At 42.8% G+C, this 24456-nt stretch overlaps 1 protein-coding gene across 1 annotated transcript in view; it reads left to right on the top strand.

Annotated features, from left to right (window-relative positions):
- SDK2 (sidekick cell adhesion molecule 2) overlaps positions 1-24456 on the top strand; it is a 186716-nt gene that overhangs the window by 78921 nt on the left and 83339 nt on the right. Inside the window, 8 exon segments of the mRNA XM_032208636.1 lie at positions 9337-9470; positions 14636-14747; positions 15201-15210; positions 15212-15346; positions 15348-15393; positions 19154-19237; positions 22033-22227; positions 23547-23663. Coding sequence (XP_032064527.1) covers positions 9337-9470; positions 14636-14747; positions 15201-15210; positions 15212-15346; positions 15348-15393; positions 19154-19237; positions 22033-22227; positions 23547-23663 — 833 coding nt within the window.

Raw genomic sequence — 24456 nt, 5'->3', positions numbered from 1 at the left:
CAAGGGTCACATGCTCATGTGTTGTGGCACATGCAGGAGGTTGTGCATGCATGCAGGGCATGGCAGATGCAGGGGGTCACACGTGCATGGACAGGGCACACAGGGAGCATCATGCACGCATTGCATTATGGGTTTGTGTGTGCATGCTTTTGGCACGCGGCAACGAAGGTTAGCCATCACTGCCCTAGCAGCAACAATATTTTTTTTAAGAGGGGAAGTTTTCCTAGCAGCTACCTCTCTTTTTATATGCTCGCAGACATTACTCACGTAAAGGGTATGAAGGAAAAGGGTATGGAAGCCAGTAAAACAAATCCACATATAAGGAAAATATGACATTCATTGTACATTCATTTACTGTATTCATTTCACAAAATGTGAATAATTATGCATCTTGGGCAGATAGAGAATAGAACTTTATTCTTATGAGCAGCATCTCTCCATACTTGTTCCATGGAATCCTTCACAGACTTCAATCAATCAATCAATCAATCAATCAATTACTTAGAATAGAGCTGGAAGGGATCTTGAAGGTCCAACCTTCTAGTCCAGTGTTTCTCAACCTTGACAACTTGAAGATGTCCTGACTTCAACTCCCAGAATTCCCCAGCCAGCATTCACTGGCTGGGGAATTCTGGGAGTTGAAGTCCAGACATCTTCAAGTTGCCAAGGTTGAGAAACACTGTTCTAGTCCAACCACCTGCTCAAACAAGAGATCCGGTACCATTTCAGGCAAGTGGCTCTGCAGTCTTTTCTTAAAAGCCTCCAGTGATGAAGCACCCACAATGTCTAAAGGCAAGCCGTTCCACTGGTTAATTATTCTCGCTGTTAGGAAGCCTCTCCTTAATTCCAGGTTGTATCTCTCCTTGATTAGTTTCCATCCATGGTTTCTTGTCTTGCCTTCTAGTGTTTTGGAAAATAAGCTGACCCCCTCTTCTTTGTGGCAACCCCTCAAATACTGGAACACTGCTCTCATGTCACCCCTAGTTCTTCTTTTCTCTAGACTAAGCCCTGCTAAGTTCTTAATATGTTTATCCATTGGCCCCTGAGATTGCTCAGTTCTCTCACATAGGCTACTCCTAGCAGTGTATAAGTGTATTATACCCATTTCCAGTGGGTTCCTTTCTCCGAGGAGTTTCTTAGAATGCTCATTAGAGCAGCCAGAATGAATGTGGACCCTACTTCACTGTAGTGAAAGGAGTGCTGAGTTGCCTGGCACAGAGCAACTAGTGTGAATGGAATGTAGAAAAGAACTATATAAAATTGCCTCCATAAGCTATGAGAATGCCTCATTAAGACATTCTCAAGGCAAAACATCAGAAAGATTGCTGTTGTAATTCTGGACTAATTTGTTTATAAGCTATGTCTCCCAAACACAATAAAAGCTGATTCATTTTTAAAATGTTGCTGATGGAAACGTGCTTCTTTCTTTGTGGCTGTGGAATCGTTCACCAAAATAGCAGCTCTGCAATTAACACTTTGACTCCGTCTTCACCTACCTTGATATCCTGTTTTGTGTGATCTACCCAACTATCTTTCAGGAGCCAAAGTGAAAGCTCCAATTACAGATATATGCAAAAATGTTTCTTTGTAATCTCTACTAGTCAGGCAAGTACATCTTAGCTCTATCTCTGGTGCATGTGTAATGGGAGAATGATCCTGAGTTTTCCCCACATAGTAGAAATAGTACTTTTATTACTATTGGTAGTGGTTTCAAGACATTGAAGAAATGAAGAATATAGAACAACTTACAATTAATGACATATTTCTCCAGGGTATGAGAATTCCAAGAGGCAATTCAGTGAGTGATATTGGGTGGTTCTGAATGTGTGAACACTTAGATCGTGGTTATCACAGTCTTGGAAGAGTGCAATGTATTGTTTCCCACCCAAAATTACTTCCTAACGAGAAGTAGAAACAAGAAATATGTGATCAGATCTTCTCAACATTGCCAACTGAGTGTGTCTGAATAAGCAATTTGTATCTAGTGAATTTAGAACTTTGCATACATTACTTGGTTCATAGAGAGCTCTCAATTACTTGAGAGCGATATACAGTATATAGACAGATAAATGACCACATCCTATATTCCACAGCTTATTTTTATGAAGGCACAATGCTCAGCATATTTACTTCCATATAGTTTCAAAACAATATACAAGCAGAGTTCTTAATTAGCTGAACTCCCTTAATATTTCCCCACTGGGATTCATCTGACTCCCACCCTGACTGCATTAAAAAAAAACCATGAAAACATGGCTTTTCCCAAAAGGCCTTAGTTTAGAGAGAGCAATGGGCCCTGGATATTTTAAAATTTAGATTGGTTGTTTTCTTCCAAACATTTTGAGGTTTTTAATTTGTATTTTATTATTGCTTTTACTGTATGCCACCCAGAGTGTGTTAGAGTTGGATAGCCTTATGAATGCAAATATATCAATACATTTCTGAAAAAATAAATTAGCTTTAGTGTTGTGATCCCCTGCCACAGCTTTTCCCACAATTAGCAACATCCAGATTTTGGATTTCATGATGAAAGGGAGATCCGAACAAGCACTTTCTTAAATCTATTTTGAAGATACTCTTGCATTAGCACACATAATTATTATCTTGCTTGCCATCGTTAATCTTTTATGTAGTTTTGTTGCATTTGTCGTTTGCATGATTCTTTTTTTGCTATTATCGTAATCCCATATTTGTAAGCCGTTTAAAAGACTCTATTTGGAAACAATAGATTAAACCATAAGTTCACATGATAAAGTTGTGATTCTCTGGCATTAATTCATTGTTTGCTTACTCTTGTCAGAAGCATCACAGTTAAAATAAGTCTTACTATATGACATACAAATTAAAATATAAAATACAAAATGAAAATATGTACAAAGTAAAGAGACCTTGCCCAGAAACTAGCAAATTAAGTGTGTCCTATTGCACTGGCATGAGATCCTTGTGCGTAGGTGTAAATATTCATTCATTTATAATAATGGACCCTCAAAACTAGTTCATATTACATACTAAAGTATTTAAATGTGGCATAGTATGTTCACTGCAAATACTTTATTGTTTGCTCATAATTTCCATCCTCTTTTCTTACTGCCTTGTAACTTTGTGTTTAAATAATACACTAGCATTTATTGTTAATAGTAGTAAACAGTAGTAATAACAGGAAAAGCAGATAAGATTTTGCAATAGCTCAGAACAAGAAGGGATGCGCTGGCTCAGTGCTAAGATGCTGAACTTGTTGATCTGAAAAGTCAGTGGTTCGATCCCTGGCGCCACATAACAGAGTGAGCTCCTGTTACTTGTCCCAGCTTCTGCCAATCCAAAAGTTCGAAAGCATGTAAAAATGCAAGTAGAAAATAGGAACCACTTTGGTGGGAAGGTAACAGCATTCTGTGCACCTTCGGCATTTGGTCATGCCAGCCACATAACCACGGAGACGCCTTCAAACAGCACTGGGTCTTCGGCTTTGAAACGGAGATGAGCACCACCCCCTAGAGTCAGAAACACCTAGCACATATGTGTGAGGGGAACCTTTACCTTTAATTTAAGAACAGGAACATTAAGAAAAGGAGATGGGGTGGGGCTAATTCTAGATCCACAAGATCAAGCCTTAAGAACAAATGCATACAAAGTTCGAATTGGGAAGACAGCAGCAGATAGCAAATGCCACCTCTGCAAAGAATCTGAAGAAACGGTGAAATATGTAGTTAGTTGCTGCAAGAAGATGACAGAGTAACAGCATGACAAAGTAGGAACAATGATGCATTGGAATATTTGCAAGAAATGCCGTTTGTCCGCAAACAAGAACAGGTGTGACCACAAAGCAGACAAAGTAATAGAAAATGAAGAAGTTAAAGTGCTCTGGGATTTTAGAATTCAAACAGGTGAACAACTGCCAAATAAAATCTCAGATTTAACAACTGTTGATAAAAAAACAAAAATGTCCAGGCAGTACTTGGAGACAGCTGAATAGAAGAGAAAGAATTGGCCAACTCTTTACTATGACGCTGTGGACTGTGGTCACTTGGAGGTATTTGCGGTATTCCACCTTTATTACCTATGTTAGCTGGCTCCCCCAGTTCATTTTTATGGACCTGGCCTGTTGGACTCCTAGTTTTATATCTTCGTTCCCGGACTATGACCACTATTACGACCATCACCGGCCATTACCATTACCATCTCAGGAACTTTATTTTAGCCACCTGGACTATTGCTCCTCTTATATTAGACTACCAGAGAAAGAGGTTATTCTATCTCCCTTATACTTCGCCGGCCTTGACCGGCCTATTGTGCCTCATTCCATGTACTTACGTTTCTATGTAAGGATCTACTCACCTAGCTTTAACATCTATATCTGCGCAATTTCTCTTGTATGTAGTGTGAATGTGTGTGACTGTGAGTGAATGATCCCACCTTTTTAACTTAATGTAATCCCTTTGTTCATATTATATTGTTGTAACTTTTTAAATTTCTTGTGGGGGTTTGAGTGAGCGAGCGCTTGGGTGTGTATGTGAGGATTGGGATTGGAACCGGGTTCCCCCACACTGAGTGCTCTGCAGAAGTGTTGGGGAGATCTGGGCCATTCCCAATCTCAGGATGATTGATTCGAAGGGCCTGCCGGGGAATGCGAGGGCTATGGGGGTGGGTGGAGGGACCACGGATATGGGAGTGGGCCAGAACATTACGGTCTTAACAGGGAGGGGCAGATATGGCGGGGACTTTAGGGCTAGCCATTACCGGGGAAGGAGGGTTCGCTACGTCACAGAGATCCCTCCTTCCGGCCCTATTAGTCCCACTCCAAGGCCAGATGGCGTGAGTAATCAGGACCCTGGTCTCAGGCTGCTTTCGCTAAATGCCAGGTCTGTAGTTCACAAGGCTCCCCTCATCCATGACCTAATTTTAGACGAGGGGGCAGACCTGGCATGTATTACTGAAACTTGGCTGGGCCCGGAGGGAGGAGTCCCCCTCACTGAGATGTGCCCAGGGGGTTTTCAGGTGCTTCATCAGCTGCGACCCCAGAGAAGGGGTGGGGGTGTGGCTATTGTTATCCGATAGTCTCTAGCTCCTCGTAGGATCCCTGCTCCGGAGCTTGTTGGGTGTGAGTCCTTGCTGGTGAAGTTGGACCTCGCGGGTCAAGTGGGCTTGTTGTTAATGTACCTGCCTCCCAACAGCATTGCAACAGCCCTCCCCTCACTCCTCGAGTCAGTAGCCGAGCTGGCAATTGAGTTCCCCAGGCTTATGGCTCAGCATCTAACGAACAGAGAGCTAACAGTCATTCTGGCTCCCTCTTATGGCTGATTGAGGAAAACAGCAACCAATCACATTTTACAGTATGATTTAAAGAAACAGGTACAGGATTGCTATATGATTTATATATTGCCAACCCAACCGTTAGATTATATTCCTAACAGACATTGCAAAGAAACTGGAACTAGAATGTTTGGAGGGTCTCTTCAGTTTGTGTTTAGCATAGAGCTAAGGAAATAAATCTGGAATAATCACATATGTAACAAACTTGTACAGGTTCTAGCAAGGGGCAGGAGATGTGAGAACTGACTTCATCTCATACAAACACACAAATATCGTAAGGAGAGTATTTATTCAATTCCATTTAAAAAATTAACATCCTGGGGGCGCAAATGTACACATCTTTTATTTGTACAGATAGTAGAAACGCCCATATTCTTTAAAAAAAAATATCCAAAAGAATATTTTTTCCACTTTAGAGTCAACACTTACCCCGGTGCTAAGTTTCTCTCACATACACAAACACACGGCTGTGAAAACACGTGTGTAACCTCTATTAGACAAGGAATGATCTGAGTGATTTTCCATTTGTGAAGGCAGTTTTGAAGAGTTCTTTCATAGCAAATATAATGGTAAAATATATTGTAATTCCCCTCCCCCAGAAGATTTTATAGTTCCAGAAGATTAGATCATTCTTCAAAAAGAAAAAGAAAACTATTAATCTATGAACATCCAACCTGTTCTCTCTCTCGAGTGTATAGCTACCAAGATAATTTAAAGACAGGCAAAGGAAATGGGAAATATATTTTAATTGCTTTTCATTCAAGGTGAAAGCAGTTTCACTATTTTGCAAATGTTTAGTTTATGCATTGCAGTCAGCTAATCTTCAGAAACCAACTGTAAGTTTCATATACGGTGTATGTATGTGTGAATACACACATACACACACATACATACACACACAGTGTAGTAACTGACAGCCTAATTGAGAAGGATGCTCATGTGTGTGTGAGAGAGAGAGAGAAAGAAAGAGATGACTTCAGTATCATCATTAGTATAGCTAGTCCTTGATTTACAACAGTTTATTTAATGATGGTTCAAAGTCACAAGTTGGGGAAAAATTATTTACAACCCGTCCTCAAACTTAACAGCCATTGCACAACCCCCATGGTCAACTGATCGCAATTCAGGCACTTGGAAACCAGCTCACATTTACAACTGGTTGCAGTCACATGATTTTGTGACTTTTCCAGCCATTTTCCAACACGCAACATCAATTATGGAAGCCAGATTGAGTTAAAATCTGCTTGGTTCACTCAATGACCACAATAAAAAATAGTCATAAAATAGGATCCAGTTACATTATTATTCACTTAACAACCACATGGCTTAATGATTGAAATGCCAATCCCAATGGTGGTCATAAGTCAAGGATCTGTACTCTGTTATCCTAATGTTGTGACATTTTATATGTTTATGTGGCAAAAATGCATACCACAAATCATTCTCCAGATGCTATTTCCCTCATTGTTCCCATTTCTCCATAGGTAACTTATATAGCAGCCTTTTAATTATTGTGTTTTATGTGCACCTACTTAATTGTAAATGTTCCAATCTAGTGGTCTTATAGGTTGTTACAGGTGGGAGGGAGGGAGTTTAAAGTTGTGTAAGTGATTATATACATTTTCTTTGCAATGTGTTTTGATATCAGATTAGAGAACGGCAATTAGAGAAAGGAGGATATTTTTTCCAAATCTCGCCCCCCTCCCAAGCCATTTTTCAATGCATATCTATGCTGCTCTGAACAATCATATAATATTTATTTGAAATGTTCATTATTTCATATCTGCAGATGTGTGCAGCTATGCATGCAATTTCCAGGCTTAAAACAAATGCCAACTTGAAATAGCAGCATGATTTCCTGTTTCTTTTGTAATTTCAGTTTCTATCCTATGGTTTATGGCATATGTTTCAAGTAGAAACTCTAATGATTAAAAAACAGGTGATCCTTCCAACTTAGCTTAGTTTTTTCCACAGTTTCAACACTATATATTGATTGGGGCATGACGTACAATTTCATTATAGCAAAATACTGCACATTTAATAACTTGAATCCACAAAGGAACAAATATGTATATATCTGTGTGTGTGTGTGTGTGTCCCTCTCTCGTATAGATAGATAGATAGATAGATAGATAGATAGATAGATAGATAGATAGATAGATAGATAGATAGATAGATAGATAGATATGTGTTCTGACCCCCCTTCTCCGTCCAGGAGCGAAAGCCAAAAGCCACGTAACTAAAAAGGCTTCTTTTAATCAGGCAAGACTCTCGTTGGCTGCAAGCCAAAATAAACAAATAGACAAGCTCTCTGGCAACAATTACTACGAACCTAGGCAATGCAAATAAGCTTCTCACAGCAAACCACTTATCCAAGTTGGTTTCTCTGAATCATAAACGTGAACGAGAACGTTGACTCCTGCAACCAGGGTGTGGCACAAACATTCTCTTTTATACTCAGGAGAGGATCTTAATCAGCATCAGCTGCTCGTAATCACCTCCTGTAGTTACTCCGTTGTTCTTTACGCCGAGTAGCCCTGCGCCTGCATGCATCCTGAAACAACTCCCAAATGTTTTCCTGAACATTCCCTTTGATCCAATGCTCTGCCGCCACCTGGTGGCCGACCAGTCTCTCCTCGCCCTGCTCGGAGTCGACACCCTGTCCAGGGTCCTCCACCTCCTCCAAGGCCGACTCATAAGACCCCTCGCTGTCGGAGTCTGGCGGCAGCTCCAAAGGCTCATGCCGGGCCACAACAGATATGGATGGATGTAGATGATAGATATAGATAGAATGGATGGATGGATGGATGGATGGATGGATGGATGGATGGATGGAAAGACAGACAGACAGGTAGGTTGGTAGGTAGATAGTATTTGAACTCGCTATTTTGGTGAACTTCCTGAAAGGAAGACAGGGGAAAGAAGAAAGAGGTAAGGAAAGGAGGATGGAAAGGAGAGAAAGAGGAGGAGAGAGGGTAGGAAGGGGAAGAGGAAGAGCAGGAGTAGGAGAAAGGTACAGGAAGAAGGAAGGGAAAGGAGAGGAGGAAGGAAGAAAGTAGAGAAGGGAGGGAGGGAGAAAAGAAAGGGAAAATAAGGTGGTGTTACAACAGGAGGAAGGGATGGTAAACAAAGCAACCCAAACTGTATATTATAACCTATTAAACGAAATAATAAATGTATAAGAATGATAAATGTTAAAACACCTGTAACCAAACAACATGCTGTATGTGATGATGTTTTTGTGTGTGTGTGTGTGTGTGTGTGTGTTTTTCATTGTTGTGTGTATGTGTTGTCTATGTAATAAAAATAAAAAAAATATTTTTTTAAAAAAAGTATTTGAACTCGACAACATAGCATGCCTGTACTTCAGAAGCAAAACGTACCCGTCTTGATCCTATAATCAAATAATTCTGTGGTAGTTTACTTTATTCCAGTAGTGCCCTTTTGCTTATTTTTGATGGGGAAAAAATAAAAGCCAATACAGAACCAAAATGTTTGCTTACTGGAATGCCTGGGGAAAACACTGATTTGTATACCTTTCAGAAATTGGACCAAGGAGTCAATAAGTACATAGTCAGTAAAAGAGAGCGATTGGAGTCACTTTTATCTGAATGTGGAAAGACGTGAAAGCCAACAGCTTCCTAAAGAAACAACCCAAATTCAGCATTCCACAGTGGATTGTAATGCAATATGAGATGACTGAGTCAAGGCTGACTCAGCCTTCCATCCTTCTGAGGTTGGTAAAAAGAGGAGCCAGGTTGTTGGGGGCAATATGCTGACTCTGTAAACAGCTTAGAGAGGGCTGTAAAAGCACTATGAAGCGGTATAGAAGTCTAAGTGCAAAGTGCTATATTCTCTGCTGAAAACTTTTAAATCAGATGTATCTTCCTAGGCTAGTTATTACAAGTAAAAGCTTGAGAGCTCACATAAGGATGAACGGGAAAGTGCAAAGACTTTTAACAACATAACTTAGAACCGTTTATCCCTGATAACAGGAAAGTGCTAAATCCACTTTTTTTCTCCATCCAGAGCCATCACGCTGGAGAACACACTGGTGATCTTGTCAACAGTAGCCCCTGATGCTGGAAGGTACTATGTGCAAGCTGTAAATGACAAGAATGGAGACAATAAAACCAGCCAGCCCATCATGCTCACTGTGGAGAGTAAGTGATATTTTGGGGTGAAAAGTGGGGAAAGGGCTTTTGGATTTCAGCTGACTGGTTCTCTGAAAAGGTTCATCTGTCTTTTTAGCAGCAGTCTGGTAGATATCAATTCAGTTGATGCAGGAGAAAAATCATGGACCTGCTCCATGTGTGCCAATGCTTCTTTGCAGTGGGAGAGCAAACTATAACATCGAGCTATTCATCAACATTTGCTGTGGAACACATATAACAGTGTTATTGTTATTGCCTTAAACACCAACATCATTCATCCCGGCTAGACCCATATTGTCTGTCTGTCTGTCTGTCTGTCTGTCTGTCTGTCTGTCTGTCTGTCTACCTAAACGTATGTGTGTTCCAGCATAACTCTGGAATGCCTTGAGCAATTTCAATCAAACTTGGTACACAGATGTTTTGCTCTCTGGAAACAAATACTGTGGGTGTAAAACACCCCAATACCCCTTGGTGTGTGTGTGTTCTATTAAGATACAGCCTGTTGCGTGACCCGTCAAAACCGCGCTCGACTAAGCCGCGCCCGATTAAACCGCGTTGCTGACGTCATCAACAGGGCGACAACAGCCAGCGCGGAGAAAGAAGGGTGCTTTAAATAGCGCTTTGAAAGCAAGCCGATTCAACTTAAGGTAAGGGTTAGGGTTAGGGTTAGGGTTAGGGTTAGGGTTAGGGTTAGGGTTAGGGTTAGGGTTAGGTTAAGGGTTAGGGTTAGGTTTAAGGTTAGGTTAAGGGTTAGGGTTAGGGTTAGGGTTAGGGTTAGGGTTAGGGTTAGGTTAAGGGTTAGGATTAGGTTTAGGTTTAGGGTTAGGTTAAGGGTTAGGTTTAGGGTTAGGTTTAGGGTAGGTTAAGGGTTAGGATTAGGTTTAGGGTTAGGTTAAGGGTTAGGTTTAGGGTTAGGGTTAGGTTAAGGGTTAGGTTAAGGGTTAGGTTTAGGGTTAGGTTTAGGATTAGGTTTGGGGGGGTTAGGTTTAGGTTTAGGGGTTAATTTTAGGTTTAGGGTTTACAGCGTGCTTCTGTCTCTGCGCTGTTGTCGCCCTGTTGATGACGTCAGCGATGCGGTTTAGTCGGGCGTGGTTTAGTCAAGCGCAGTTTTGTGGTGGAACCGCCTGTTGTACCTTAAAATGGCTTCTACTGCCGTAAAATGGCTTCTATTGTACAGTGCAGCGGAGTTGCCATGATAACAGCTTCACAGTACTCCACAAGGGGGCTCCTCTGGTAAGGGGAAAAATCCAACATTAGAAATTACATTTGCTCCGGACATTTTCCCCCTATAAATAAATACCCGGGCAATACCGGATTATCGGCTAGTTTTCTATATGAAGCAGCTAGTAGGTCATGCTCGGGTCCATTCAAGTGAAGCTAGGACTTTAATTTACTTTAGCATGCTAGTGAATCCTCTCACAATCTGCTGATAGAGAAATACAACTTTTCTAGATAGGGGGATAGCTGAGTGATCGAGATATCAGCCTCTGAGTATTATAGATGAAGGTCCTGTCCTTCCCAGGAAGAATCAGAGAGGGTTTGACAGTCCTGCACCTTGCAGAGACCACATTGGTGCACACAACACAAAGCTACAAAGGAATTGGCAACCTTGAGTGGTTGGCCATCTTTTAAGTGATCCTGGTGAAAATTGTGTTGCGGAAGAGAGATGGCTGGAGACAGCTTTGTCTTCTTCCCCAACACAGTCAGCTCCCAACAGCTGGCTAAACAATTATTTGAGGAGCTGTTGGAGAAGAAACCTTATGCAGAGTCTTTCCTCCATGTTTTGTTTTTTTTTAAACTGTCATAGGTGATGGGCAGAGTGTGTTGGATAGCAACAGAAGTCAGAGCACCAAAGGGGTCATTGCATTGACAATAAATCCTCAAAGCAAATATGAGGGCTGCATGATTGATGGACTATACCTTGCTGCGACATGTCCTAGAACTTTGAGACGCTTCCTGCATTTGACGGTGCAATTGTTCGTTGTCATTGTGCTTTCTGCAAGAAGCGAAAATGTGTATAAAATTGCAGCCTGGATCCCTTGTCATTTGAAAGATCTGGAAGGGCCGCCTGAATAAATGCCAGCCACACCGTTTCAAGAGGCCAGCACAGTGGGAATTACTTTAAACCTAAGTGCTGCAGCTAAGTGGGAGGAGGGCTGAAGTTTATGCCTTGCTTATTTCCTGGTGAACCAATGGTCCCTAAAGCTCAGTTTTGTCACCATTGTCTCTTGCACCTGGCTTCTCTGATGCTTCTGCTGGCTTGGGCCCAGATTTAATTTGCAGTAAATCTCTGGCAAAGCGGCTGGTGCTGACTAAACATTTCTACGGGGCTCTGAATTTATTTAGACACTAGGGGCCATAATATGTACGAGAGCTAGGAGGCTTTCATTACATCACCCGCTTAGGCCCCCATTCCTATCCCTGCATCGGCTTTCTTGGTAGCAGAGGGCTTGACTGCAGAACAGAGCCTGGGAATCTGCATGGCTATCGTCTCTGTAAGGTCTCTGAAGGGAATTCTCCCAGGACGTGTGAATCCTCTTTCCCCCTGGATGCTGTTTATTTCACAGCTGTTTTATGTCTCCCAGATTTGACTTTATATCCCTTTTCCCCTCTTTGCCCCATTAATTTGAAGAGCTGTACCTCAGAGTACAATAAACACCATAGTGCATGCTTTTATGGATTCAGCTATATCAGCAACTTGCAATTGTAGTCAAGAACTGGAGGAGCAGGGGTTGTGGGGAGTTACCACAGCAATTATTTTATTTTATGCACTTACCCTGTTGCAGCTTCTCTTGCTGCTGCCTTCTCTCTTCCCCTCCTTTCCTTTCCAATGCCAATTGTCGGTGCCCAGCTACAGATCACAGCAGGTGGCAGGATTTAGCAGAAGGTTATGGGGAAGGTAGGTATGGAATCTTAATGTTGTTTTCAAAGATTTCGGCTCTCCAAGCTGCATGGTGGAAGTGAACGTCCTGCCCTGCAAGACACCCTCAGCTTGCTGACTTTGATGGGAGAGCTTGCCTGTGCTCCATCACTTAAGCGAATGGGCAAACCGGTCTTCAACAAAGTCTGATGCCTTCTCCTTCCCCCCTCCTGGAAGTGCCACTCTCACTCACACATTTCAGGTGTTTGATGTGACTCAAAAGCGGCATGCAGAACAGTCAGCACCCTTCAGCGGCACTTGAAACGCGAGAAGTCATATCGCCTTCTGCTGCATGCTTTCTGCTTCTTTGCAGTTTTATTCTTCTGAACGGGAGTTTTAAGAAGGGAAATAGGATCTCTCTGCTCACCATCAGGAAGGAAAAGTCAGAACAGGGCAGCAAAACAGGAGAAGAAAAAAGAGAAGAAGTAGTGATAATTGGGTAAATGAGCTACAGGGTTTGTAGCTGGTGTTTCTTGTCTCTATTAAGTGTACATTGCTACAGTGGCTCAGTGGGTGAGCAGTCTTGGACCATGTAACTATCATCTAAGAAAGAAGGTTGGGTCAAAAGAGAGAAATAAATAGTAATCAGGTAGAACAAGATAAGCTTCTTAAGCAGTGCAGTTTAATCTGCAGTGATTTCTGTTTGCACAGTCAAACCGCATCCTGTTTCAACCAGCCTTAAGGAAAAAGCTTGGTGGAACATTACTTCCCTTCTCTCCTGTGAGATTTCACCTGTCATTCCCTACATACTGCAAACCAATCTTTCTAAATGATCTTTCCAAATGCATTCCCATTTGATATCTTCCCAATATGTTATAGCAAGAGCCATGGTGGGGCAGTGGTTAGAATGCAGTAATGCAGTTCAATTCTCACCAGGCTCAAGGTTGACTCAGCCTTCCATCCTGCCAAGGTCCGTAAAATAAGGACCCAGATTTTTGGGAACAATATGCTGACATTTGTAAACCACTTAGAGAGGGCTGTAAAGCATTATGTGGCAGTACATACCGTATTTTTCTGAGTATAAGACACCTTGAAGTATAACACGCACCTAGCTTTTGGGGAGGAAAACAATTAAAAAAATCTGCCTCTGCCTCCAAGCAACTTGCCTCCTTGCAGCAAACAGCAAACAGCCTGTTAAGTTTCAGTTTAGCCTGATTAGCACAAGAAAAAAAATCTGCCTCTGCCTCCCAGCAATTTGCCTCCTTGCAGCAAACAGCGTGTTTCAATTTCAGCATAGCCTGATTAGCACAAACAGCTGATTGCCAGTTGGATCGGCCTCCCAACAATCGGCTGTTTCAGGCTGCAGGGATTGCCATAGCCTATTGCCGCCTCCGCATGTCCCATTTTCAGCCCCCGCACATCCCATTTTCAGCCTCTGCATGCCCCATTTTCCAACTGTTCCGGGCAGCGGGGATCATAATGGGCAGAAAATGGGGCACGTAGAGGCCAAAAACAGGGCACACAGAGGTGCAATGGCCAATGGCAATCCCTGCAGCCTAAAACAGCTGATGGTCGGGAGGCTGATCCAACCGGCAATCAGCTGCTTGTGCTAATCCAGCTGTGCTAAAACTGAAACAGGCTATTTGCTGTTTGCTGCAAAGAGGCAAATTGCTGGGAGGCAGAGGCCAAAGGGTGGGGGCTGGCAGGTGGGTGGGACTACATTTGGTGTATAAGATGGACCCAAATTTTCACCCTCTTTTGGGGGGGAGTGTGTCTTATATTCCAAAAAATATGGTAAGTGTAGTGCTATTGCTAGCTACAACCTCTGGAAGTCAAGTTGTGGGAAGTTGGAAGAAGTTCAATTAGAATAGAATTGCAACCAATAATAGTATCTATTTTCTGAGCTCCCACCTAATCAATGCACAGGTATACACTTGTACATTTCACGGTAAATCTTGGATGCATCGGACATTCCTGCAAGATGGCTGCAAGAATATTTGGGACAGACAGAATCAAAGCTTGTAGGAGGACTAGTTGATGGTGCTACATGTCACACAGTCATGAAAAGAAGAATGTTAGGAATATTCAACAGCGGTGGTGTGGCATGGTGCTGAATCTGGAAACCTTATAGGTAGACTAGCTATGTGAGATGGAAATGTTCAGGAGGAGTGGTAAAGCTTTTCTATACAATGAAAATCAGTTCCAAAATGTGAATTAAGAAGTATATATAATGAGCATTTTTCATATATAAACAGTGAATGTTTCTGTGTAACAATGAACTACTAACTGGTACACCGTCCCATTTTTTTCACAGATGTAGGCGGTCCAGCTGACCCCATTGCTCCAACCATCATCATTCCACCACGCAACACTAGCGTAATCTCTGGTACTTCTGAAGTGACTCTGGAGTGTGTGGCCAATGCTAGGTAAGTCTGTCTGACTCCTATGCTCTGTGACTTGTGATTCCGAATTCCAGTGAGGGCACCTCTGTATGCCCCATGTGCCAGGGCATGAAAACAGGCCATTAACTGCTTCTCAAGAACGTGAATGTTCTCCCAGCCCACTGCAAATTCAGCCTCCACCTACCTATTATTGCTCCACTCCAAATAGGATATTTCCCAACCTCTGCCAGGAATACTGTACCAAGGAGTCATTCTGCAACAAATCATCCAAGGTAAATTTGGGGATGGAGCCTCATCTTGCCCCAGTTTTGCCCCATGAGGCTATTGTTGGCCCACACTCCACATGATGGCAGGACACAGTCTTTCATGGCCATTGGTGAGAGTCAGGTTTCTCATTGTGCCAAAAGGTTTCTCCTCCCACTTTTCTTACCAACCCGTTGAAAGGGGTCCATCCTCACAAGCATCTCTGCTAAACAGGCCACTCATCAAAACTGCACATCATCTGGAAGAAGGGCGGGATTCCAGTATCCAGTGGCATCAGTGATTACAACCGGAGGTTGACCATCCTTAATCCCTCCCTAAGCGACAGTGGCTACTATGAGTGTGAAGCTGTGTTGCGCAGTAGGCAGCGTACCCTCTGTGGTTCGAGGAGCTTATCTCTCTGTGCTGGGTAAGAAGGAGCATCTTGTTTAGTTTCTTTTCCTAAAAGAACTACTCACCAATTGGGCAACCACGTCAGTTCAGCTGCTGCCGTGGTCTTTTGCTTCAGTGCTGTGGTCGTCAGCCACTCAAAGCATTTCCCTAACCACCGAGGGCCACTTTTCCATCTATAATGTGACATTAGTCATTCCTTAAAGTCGTATCCCTGTTCCGACTCAGGGTCAAGTGACGATCCTGTTTTTATCACCTTACATTATCCTATGTCCGATAACATGTTAGACATTGCATTTCAAATGATTTTAAAATGATGGTTTGACATAAAGGACATTGCATTTGGATAGTGCAAAATCAAGACAGGATGTATCAGTTTTACTACCCTTGCAGATTTGAGCCTAAAGATTCATTGGCATCATGTCCACCCAGTAACTCTAAGCATAATTCTATACTTCCCTCTAACATTAGCTTGACTTGATGCAGTTGTCTTCTTATCTCCATTTTAGAACTAAGGACAAGCTACTTTTGGGTTTTTCTCATCCAATGTGGAAGCAATATTTCCCATCTTCTCCCAATTCATGTTTTCCTCTGCACACAATATTTGGCAATATGGTGGTGGCTGAACTGGTTACGTGGCAGGGGCTGAGATCTGCTCAACTCCTACTAGCCACTTTTAGCTAATATAGGCATGCCCCTTCCTCTCCTGCATTGTGTGAGGGGGTTCACCAACAAATGCGCGCTAATCAAAAGCGCACCGACGAAACTGTGTCGAGAAAACCGCGAGTTTGAAATCGCGCTGACGAATGAGCACAGAAGCGTGCCGACCACAGCGCGCCGACAAAAGCGTGCCCTCAACAAACAAGTAATAACAACTGAATAACCCTAACCCTAAACCTAAACCTAACCCTAAACCTAACCTTAAACCTAACACTAAACCTAACACTAAACCTAACCCTAAACAGAACCCTGAACCTAACCATTACCTTAACTGTAATCGCACTTTTGTGGGTGCGGTTTTGTCGGCGCGTTGTGGGCGCATGTATGACATCGCAGTTTTCTTGCTGCGGTTTTGTCGGCGGGCTTTTGACGTGCGTGCATTTGTCAGGTCACGGTGTGAGGGCAGCCTCTACAACTTTCTTATAACTTGATGACTTGAGCCAGTACTATCCTAATGTATAACCTATGAAGTCATACTAGATAAGTGATGGCTAACTTTTTGTTGTCACGTGCCGAAAGCGCCCGCCCCACTCACCCACACCCATAATACAATGCGTGCAATGTGACCCCTGTGTGTCCCATCCCTGCACATGCACACATGACCCCCCTGTGTGCCCCACCACTGCGCATGCTTTTGCAACTCATCCTGCATGCACCCAACCCCCTTTGCCCATTTTGGCTTCTAGGTTGATGCAGGCGCGTGCCCTCCCCCCATACCCCGTGTTGGGCCTGGAAAGCCTCTACCAACCTGGAAGCCAAAACAGGGTGTGGGAGCGCCGTGCAAGGCCCCAAAATGCAATGCAAGTGCCCCTGTGCATGCCCCCTGTCCACCACATGTGCGCATCTCCTGCGTGTGCTCCCACCCCCACACATGCATGCATGGGGCCCCCTCGTGCATGCGTAGCAGAGACCTGCAGAGCAGCTGTCTGGCAGGAGGCATGCGTGCGTGCACGGTGGAGCTGGCCTGGGGCAACAGTTGGGTGGGCCCGCAGAGAGAGTTCTGCATTCCACCTATGACACGCAGGCTATAGGTTCGCCCTCATGGTCCTAGATCACTTACATATATCCAGCTTTAGAATCCTACAATGAAGTGACATAAAAGTCCTGATATACAGTAGCTCTGAATATTTTCCTAATATCCTCCTTGTCTCACAGGATTTACTTCTTAATTTGTGCCTATCATACAATTCCAGCTTCTACTGATCAATACTCCAGATCTCATGCTGGCAGGTTGCAAGGATGTTTTTCCTTTGTAGATCTCCCTTCCCCCATGTAAATTCAATGCTAGCAGGTCAAGCGTGTGCACCAACTCCAGGAAGAGAACTCCTTTCTATTAGCCAGTAGCCCTCTCATCATCAGCATATCTGATAGCAAATTCTTCAAGAGATGTAAGACAGAAGAGCAAGCATTTTCTTCCCCCTCAGATCCACTATATCGGTTGCTAATCTGTGAGAAAATGGGACCAAAATAATCTACAAGAAAAATTAGTGGATAAGCTAAGAGTCGGGATAGATAAGAACAGTTCCAAAAATAAAATTTAAAAAAAGGATAGGAAGAGAGCCCATATAAGGACCTCAGAAGGCTTAAACAAGGGAAGAAGTGGAAATGAAAGCCCATTAATCAAAAATGTTCTGACTGAAGGGATCAGATAAGTTAGAGAAGGAGGATGTGTTGATAGATAAGAATCCAAAGAACGACAATCTGCAGGTGATTGATAGAAGTATTTCTTCCTGATAGAATTCCACAGATCATGGCTCTTAACGTGTCCCTGAAATAAAATATTGGAACAGGTGACCATTTGCTGGCCCTGTTATGAAGGCAGAATAGTGCCCAACAAATAGATCAAATAATGCTAGTATACTTTTTGTGTCTCCTTAAAGACTGGAGGAATGCAAATAAAGGGTTGCTTGCCTGTATCTGTAATATCTTCTAGAGTCCCCCAATCATTGTTATGCCAAAAAGACAATAATGAGGGCAGGCTTTCTATCACTTCAATATGACTCAGTGATGCTGTGAAGATGCTATACAACACTAGTGGGAAAAATGACATGAGTCCTTATTTAAGTGCAGGTCAGTTATGTTTGTTCTTTAACAACAAAATTAATAAAAGCAGAAATAATTTACAAAGTTCTAGAAACATTTCGTGTGGAGTTGTAGTGTGGAGCCATCTAGCTCAGGGGTGTCAAACTCGATTTCACTGAGGGCCGCACCAGGGTTGTATTTCACCTCAGGGGGCAGGGTGAGCATGGTCAGGGAGGGCGTGGCCAGCTCAACATCACTCACTGAAGCTCTTGTTTTTCAGCTGTGACATCTTCCTAGAGCCCTCCGCGCATGGCGTCCCCAGGCTGTTTTTGCTGGCAGAAGGCTCCAGGAGGCCGTTGCAGCCAAAACAGAGCCTGGGCAGGCTGCATGCAGCCTCTCTGAGCACCATTTCTCCTTGCAGAGGGTTGCAGGAGGCCATCGCAGCCAAAAACAGAGCCCAGGAGATTCTACGCATGGCCCTCCCCAGCTCTGTTTTTGCCGGCAGAGGCACCGTGGGCCGGTCCTTCGCTATTTCCAGGGCGGGCTTGCAGGCCAGATCTAAGCACCCTGTGGGCCTCATCCAGCATGCGGGCCTTGAATTTGACACCCTGATCTAGCCCATAAGAAATTTGTTACACACCGACAGCCAATGGTAGGTTCCACCAAGGTCCTCCGATCCGGTGGGAAATACTCCAAGCCAATGGCCAAGCCATTTGACAGCTCCCTATAACAGGGCTAGCTGTCAATGGGCCGGTGCTGGATTTGTTAAATAGTTGTGTAATAAAGAGCTGTTATTTGTCACTGAAGCCTGAGTCTGTCTCATCCATTCATCCGATCTATAAAATTGATACTAGATCTTAGGCAGGAAACACTTTCAGATCATTTGTTTTGTTTTGGGAGCGATTTTTTTGTGTGTGTGTGTGAAGAGAGGACAAAGATAGAAGCTGAAAATTTCCCAATGTAACTATGACATTTCATTTTTACAATTCAATATGAAGAACGTTCGGCTGGTCCTATGTCTGGTTTTTCTTTTACAGAACCTCCCCAGTTCACTAAGGAGCCAGAAAGACACATCACAGCTGAGATGGAGAAAGTAGTACAGATTCCATGCCAAGCTAAAGGTAATTTCCTCTATTACATTAGGGAATGTTTGGATCAATTTGGTTTCAAATCAGAATAATTAACCCTACAATCCTAGCCATCCACTCCTTTGATAAACGACCATTTCTGTTATATCTACATTTGGCAGATTTTTACATAGAGAAATGAATGGAGGATATTTCATATGTAGCTAAAAATATGTGCATGAGCACATTTCTGTTTCCCTTTGAACTGCAGTTAAAACATGAAAAGACTAAGTAGGATATATTGATGTGTGCCTTAATGTATGGGCCAGTATTTTCAATCGTGATGACTTTCAAATATATGGACCTTCAATCGCCAGTCTGAAGTTACTAAGGTTGAGAAACATTGCTCTACTCCAAGATAGGGCCTAATGTTTTAACAGCAGCCTTATTTGCAGAGTAGCACCAAAGATGTCACTCCCTAAGCTTTCTGTGAAAAAAAAGCAGAAAATTTGAAGACTTGTGAAAAGGAAACTGTCATCCCTAAACTGCAAGCTAGAGGCCTGATTTTTAGTAGTAGCAGACATTTTTTTTTTTTTGCTTTCTGTTGTTGTTTGAAAATCCTAAAAGTTTTTTATGGGAGTCGAGTCCCCGTTGGGATATTTGACAAATCTAAGTATATTGTCCTTTCCATAGATAAATCTAGCAGCAGGGCCAAAGTATAGGATAAAAGGTGGGAGGTCTCTAATTTTCTCCTTCCAAAAGTTACTACTTTTATATTCCCTGGTCTGGCCCACCTGTTTGATGTAGCTGCTTGGTAGTTCAGCTGCCATCACTTGTCCATTTGGGATGTTCTTGTCAAGCATCCTCCCCTTCAACTCTAACATGTAAGAAGGTGGGGGGGGGGGAATATCACCCATATTCTTTAGCTTTACTGCCAGTAGAAGGAGAAAAGATGATGAAAGTGAAGTAAATTCTACAGGGTCCCTTCTTGATCTTGTAGCTTTGAGGCATTGCTGGGGAAATCAGCTCCTTTCTTTGGGAGTGGATCAAAAGCACCCTCTATAATTCAAAATCAAACTTCATAAAATAGGAACGAATAAAAGGTATCTCCTTTTAATTTGAGTTAACCATCCGTAAATAAATGATTTATTTACATAGGATGGTTGCTAAGACAAATACAATAAAATTAAGCTATAACAGTTATCCAAGACAATATTTATTCTGTCTGTTTAGCATACACATTCAATTAAACCATGGTCTAATTCAGTGGTTCCCAACCTTTTTTTGGCCATGTCCCACCTAAGCATCTCTAAAATCCTGATGCCTCCCCCCCACCCTGTGGCATATATGGTAATTCTTATTTTATTCAAAAGTGAATTCTACTCACGTGGAAGAAGCCTAAAAGGCCATTAACTTGGTTTAAACAGGGTTCAAATTGCCCACATTAAAAATCAAATTGCCAACCAGTGGGGCCTGGGCCCCACGGTAGGAACCAGTGGTCTAATTATAAGTTGTTCCTGGATAAAATATTACCTATGTCTTAGACTTGAAGAATTCATCCAGCAAACAATCCCTTGCTTGGATTTGATATCTTACATCTTGTAAATTGCAATCATAACTGAGATCAATTTTAATATTGGTTTCATTTTATTTTCTTCCCCTTTCCTGATGCATTTGTGGCTAAAACAGATTTTCCCATTTCAGTTATTCCTGGATCACATTATCAGATGATCCTGAGATACCAGTTGTTCTTCCTCCCATTTCTCTGGACATCACTTTTCATCTTCCAGAGCTTGGATTTAAAAATGACGGAGATTTTTTTTTTTTGGGCGGTGGGGGGGTGAGAGGGATGTCCTTTCCTGTATACAGGTGGCAGAACATACATATTTCCCCCTGATCATGTAGATTCAACCCAGAGGGTTTAATGTAGATTCCTTGACTTGGTTGCAACTGCTGGGTGACAATACAAGGTGGTATACTTCAAAAAAAAAAGATAAAAAATAAGAAAGAATCACAACGAATAAGAGCAATAAAGCAAAAACAATAAAAGTCAACGTTCAGAATAAAATGCCATTTTCATCTTTTCTGAGATGGCTGAAAAAATATCAGATATTATCACTGAAGGAGTTTTTAAGTGGGAGGAAACTCCACAAGAGGCCCTCAGTTTTCCCTTGCCGCATCTTAGATGGCAAGATCTCTGTGCATAGACAGTTCTGGAAACAAATCTTTAAGTGATCTTTAAAACGGGGTGGCAACTATTTCACTGGCTTTTCTGTGTTTGAGCACAGACAATGACATTAGACCTCCTCTTAAATCACAATGAATGTCTTGATTTTATTGTTGAATTGTTTAAACAAGACCCTGATTCTTAAATCAGATTTGAAGCAAATCTCAAATTTTTGCAGAAGGTTTGATCAGGGTCTTAGAGGAGGAAGGAATAAGGCAAGCTTGTCTAATTTCACTGTTAACTTCATTCAGTTTGATCAATGAGTGCTATAGCGGGGCGGGCGGTGTCTTCTTGGTGACCACCCCAACTTCAATGGGTTCTGAAGAATTCAACGATACAATGTCTCTCGACTGTGACTCCTAGTTTAAGAAATATAGGTTTTCAGAAGGAAACCACATGGATCGGTTAAATAAATAAGATGAGAAGGAGGAGAAAGATGCATTCATCAGAATCCAGCCATATGAAAGCAATTAACAAACAGAGCCATATGTGTTTAGGAGCTAAGTATCATTGCTCCAGTACTGCCTAATGGATCTCTCTGTGGCCTTTCTGCCTGCCTGTCGGCCTTGATTTTAAAATAATTCATCTTTAAAATCCCCTTTCTTTCCCACCGATATTGCAGGTGTGCCTCCACCCAGCATGTTCTGGTACAAGGATGCAGTACTACTTGGAGTGGAGAAGCTTGCCCGCTTCAAGCTGCTTGCTAACGGGAGCCTGCAGATCAGTGGCCTAATGCCAGACGACACAGGCATGTTCCAGTGTTTTGCCCGCAATGCTGCTGGAGAGGTGCAGTCTTCCACATACCTGGCCGTCACTAGTAAGTGTCAGTGTTCTCCCCAAACACAACAAATCCTCTGTAATCAATCAATCAAGTCCTTTATCAGGAGCGCCAGCAACTCGGGCAAAAAGTCTCTCTCTTACACCAGGCTAACAAGTCTGTCCGGCAGGGAGATAGTTGTCTGCTACATCTATTTATCGCCACCCGCTGTCTTTTATCCCCAGACCTAGGTTGGGGCTTCGCTAGCAGCAAAGGCTTCGCTAGCAGCAGTGGCTCTTCCGTCCCAAGGATCAGCACACAGTTTTCCACTGCTCTTCTCTCCTCTGCCTTCTGCACATCCGCGGGTCAGACACTGGACCCAGCTGTTCCTCCTCTTCCTCATCAGCCACCTCCAGACCTGGGGCTGTTGACTCTCCATCTGAGGACTAATGGATGGCCCAGGCTCCGCCTCTGTCTCTCGTCTCTCTCTCTCTCTCTCTCTCGTCTCTCTCTCTCTCTGTGTGTCTCTGTCTCTCTCTTTGTCTCTCTCTTCTCTCTCTCTCCTCTCTTCTCTCTTCTCTCTCTCTCCCTTTCCCTCTCTCCTCTCTCTCTCCTCTCTCTCTCTCTCTCTCTCTCCTCTCTCTCTCTCTCTCCTCTCTCTCTCTCTCTCTCACATCTCTATTCCTTCTTCCCCCTCGGAGCTCTCAGGTTTCCTTGATGCTGATCCTGACTCCCATGCCTCATCAGCTGCTGGAGGAGCTGGCAGCCAACAGGCCATAGCAGTCAGCAAGTTCATTTCCCCTAGCTTGCTTTGCTGGTTGTCACCTATTTTCTGCAGTACCTCCCACTAGTGGTGCTTGGTGGGGAAATATGAGCAATTAGTAGTCATGTACACTTGTGCCCACCCGACTCAATAGTGTTGATGTAGTCATAGAATAACAAAGTTGGAAAGGACCTTGGAGGTCTTGTAGTCTTGTTCAAGCAGAAGACCCAGAAGATTGGAGTCAGTCAAGAAAGGAAATAAAACGTAGCAAGTGAATGTTCTTCTGACAGAGCAGGGTTCATCTTCAAGGAAGAGAAAGATGTCTTTGGAGAACAGAATGGGAATTTTGTAAATAGCAGGTTCTCCCTCTGTTTCACCGAGAGATGATTTCCACAACACAAAGCATAGCACAGTATCCATTATTAAACCTGAGCCAAAAAGGACCCGTGAGCTTACACGGGGTAAGGTCTTTCGGATTATTTTATTTCTGTTCAATTATGGTAGATTTTGGGGTGGGGGTGTTAGGGAAATAAAATTCAGCATTGTGTTGCGCTAAGAGTTCTGGTCATTCAAAACTCTTCCTATAAGCATTCTTCCCATCTCTCCCTCATTACAGGCATTGCGCCCAACATAACCCGGGGGCCCTTGGACAGCACAGTGATTGATGGGATGGCTGTGGTTCTCAGCTGCGAGACGTCTGGAGCTCCCAGACCAGCTATCACCTGGCAGAAAGGTAACGGTGAATTGGGAAACTATTCATGCTTTGGAAAAACAGGTGTCAGGCACACCAGAAACTAGCATGGCAGAGCTACGTATTTTGCAAGCAGAGGGATTGCAGCATCAAGTTTGGAACTTGGTTTCTTTTCACACAGTAGAAAGTTTCCTTTTTCTCATTCCTTGAACTCCTTTGCGTGCCCTCAAATCGTGAACAATTTCTGGAAATTAATTTTATATTTATTTATTAGATTTTTTTTGATGATGCCTTTATTACTTATAAGTACCTCAAGGTGGCAAACATACATAATGTATCTTCCTCCTCCTATTTTGCCCACAATAATAATCTTGTGAGATGAGTTGAGTTGGGTTGAGAGAGAGAGTGACTGGGTTAAATTCACCCACCCAACTTACATGCCTAAGGCAGGACTAGAATTCACAATTTCCTGGTTTCTAGACCAGCACCTTCATGTTTACCAAAGAGGGTCTGTTTCTGTGACAGATGTGAAGGACACAATTAAACACCAGTCAAATTGTGATGGGAAAGCCCACTCACTCTTTGAATTGGGCTGGAATGACCCATGGATTTGGTTTTTCTTGACAACTTCATTGCCTCACTGAACCTAAAACACCTCAATGTTTTTTTAAAAGTTAATGACGTCCCTTTAGCATGCCCCTTACAGGGTACCTTTGATCAGCTACACTTAGGGAATTATATCTCCCTTATCTACAACCAAATATTTAATCCTACCTGGAGCATATTGCTTTAGATCAGAGAGTGTATTTCAGAAATATTAGTGCTACAATAAGAT

This window comes from Thamnophis elegans, chromosome 2 (genome assembly GCF_009769535.1).
Source record: "Thamnophis elegans isolate rThaEle1 chromosome 2, rThaEle1.pri, whole genome shotgun sequence".
In the NCBI taxonomy this organism is placed as follows: domain Eukaryota; kingdom Metazoa; phylum Chordata; class Lepidosauria; order Squamata; family Colubridae; genus Thamnophis; species Thamnophis elegans.
The sequence above is the reverse complement of the archived record's forward strand: the minus strand, read 5'-3'. Positions and strand labels throughout refer to the sequence as shown.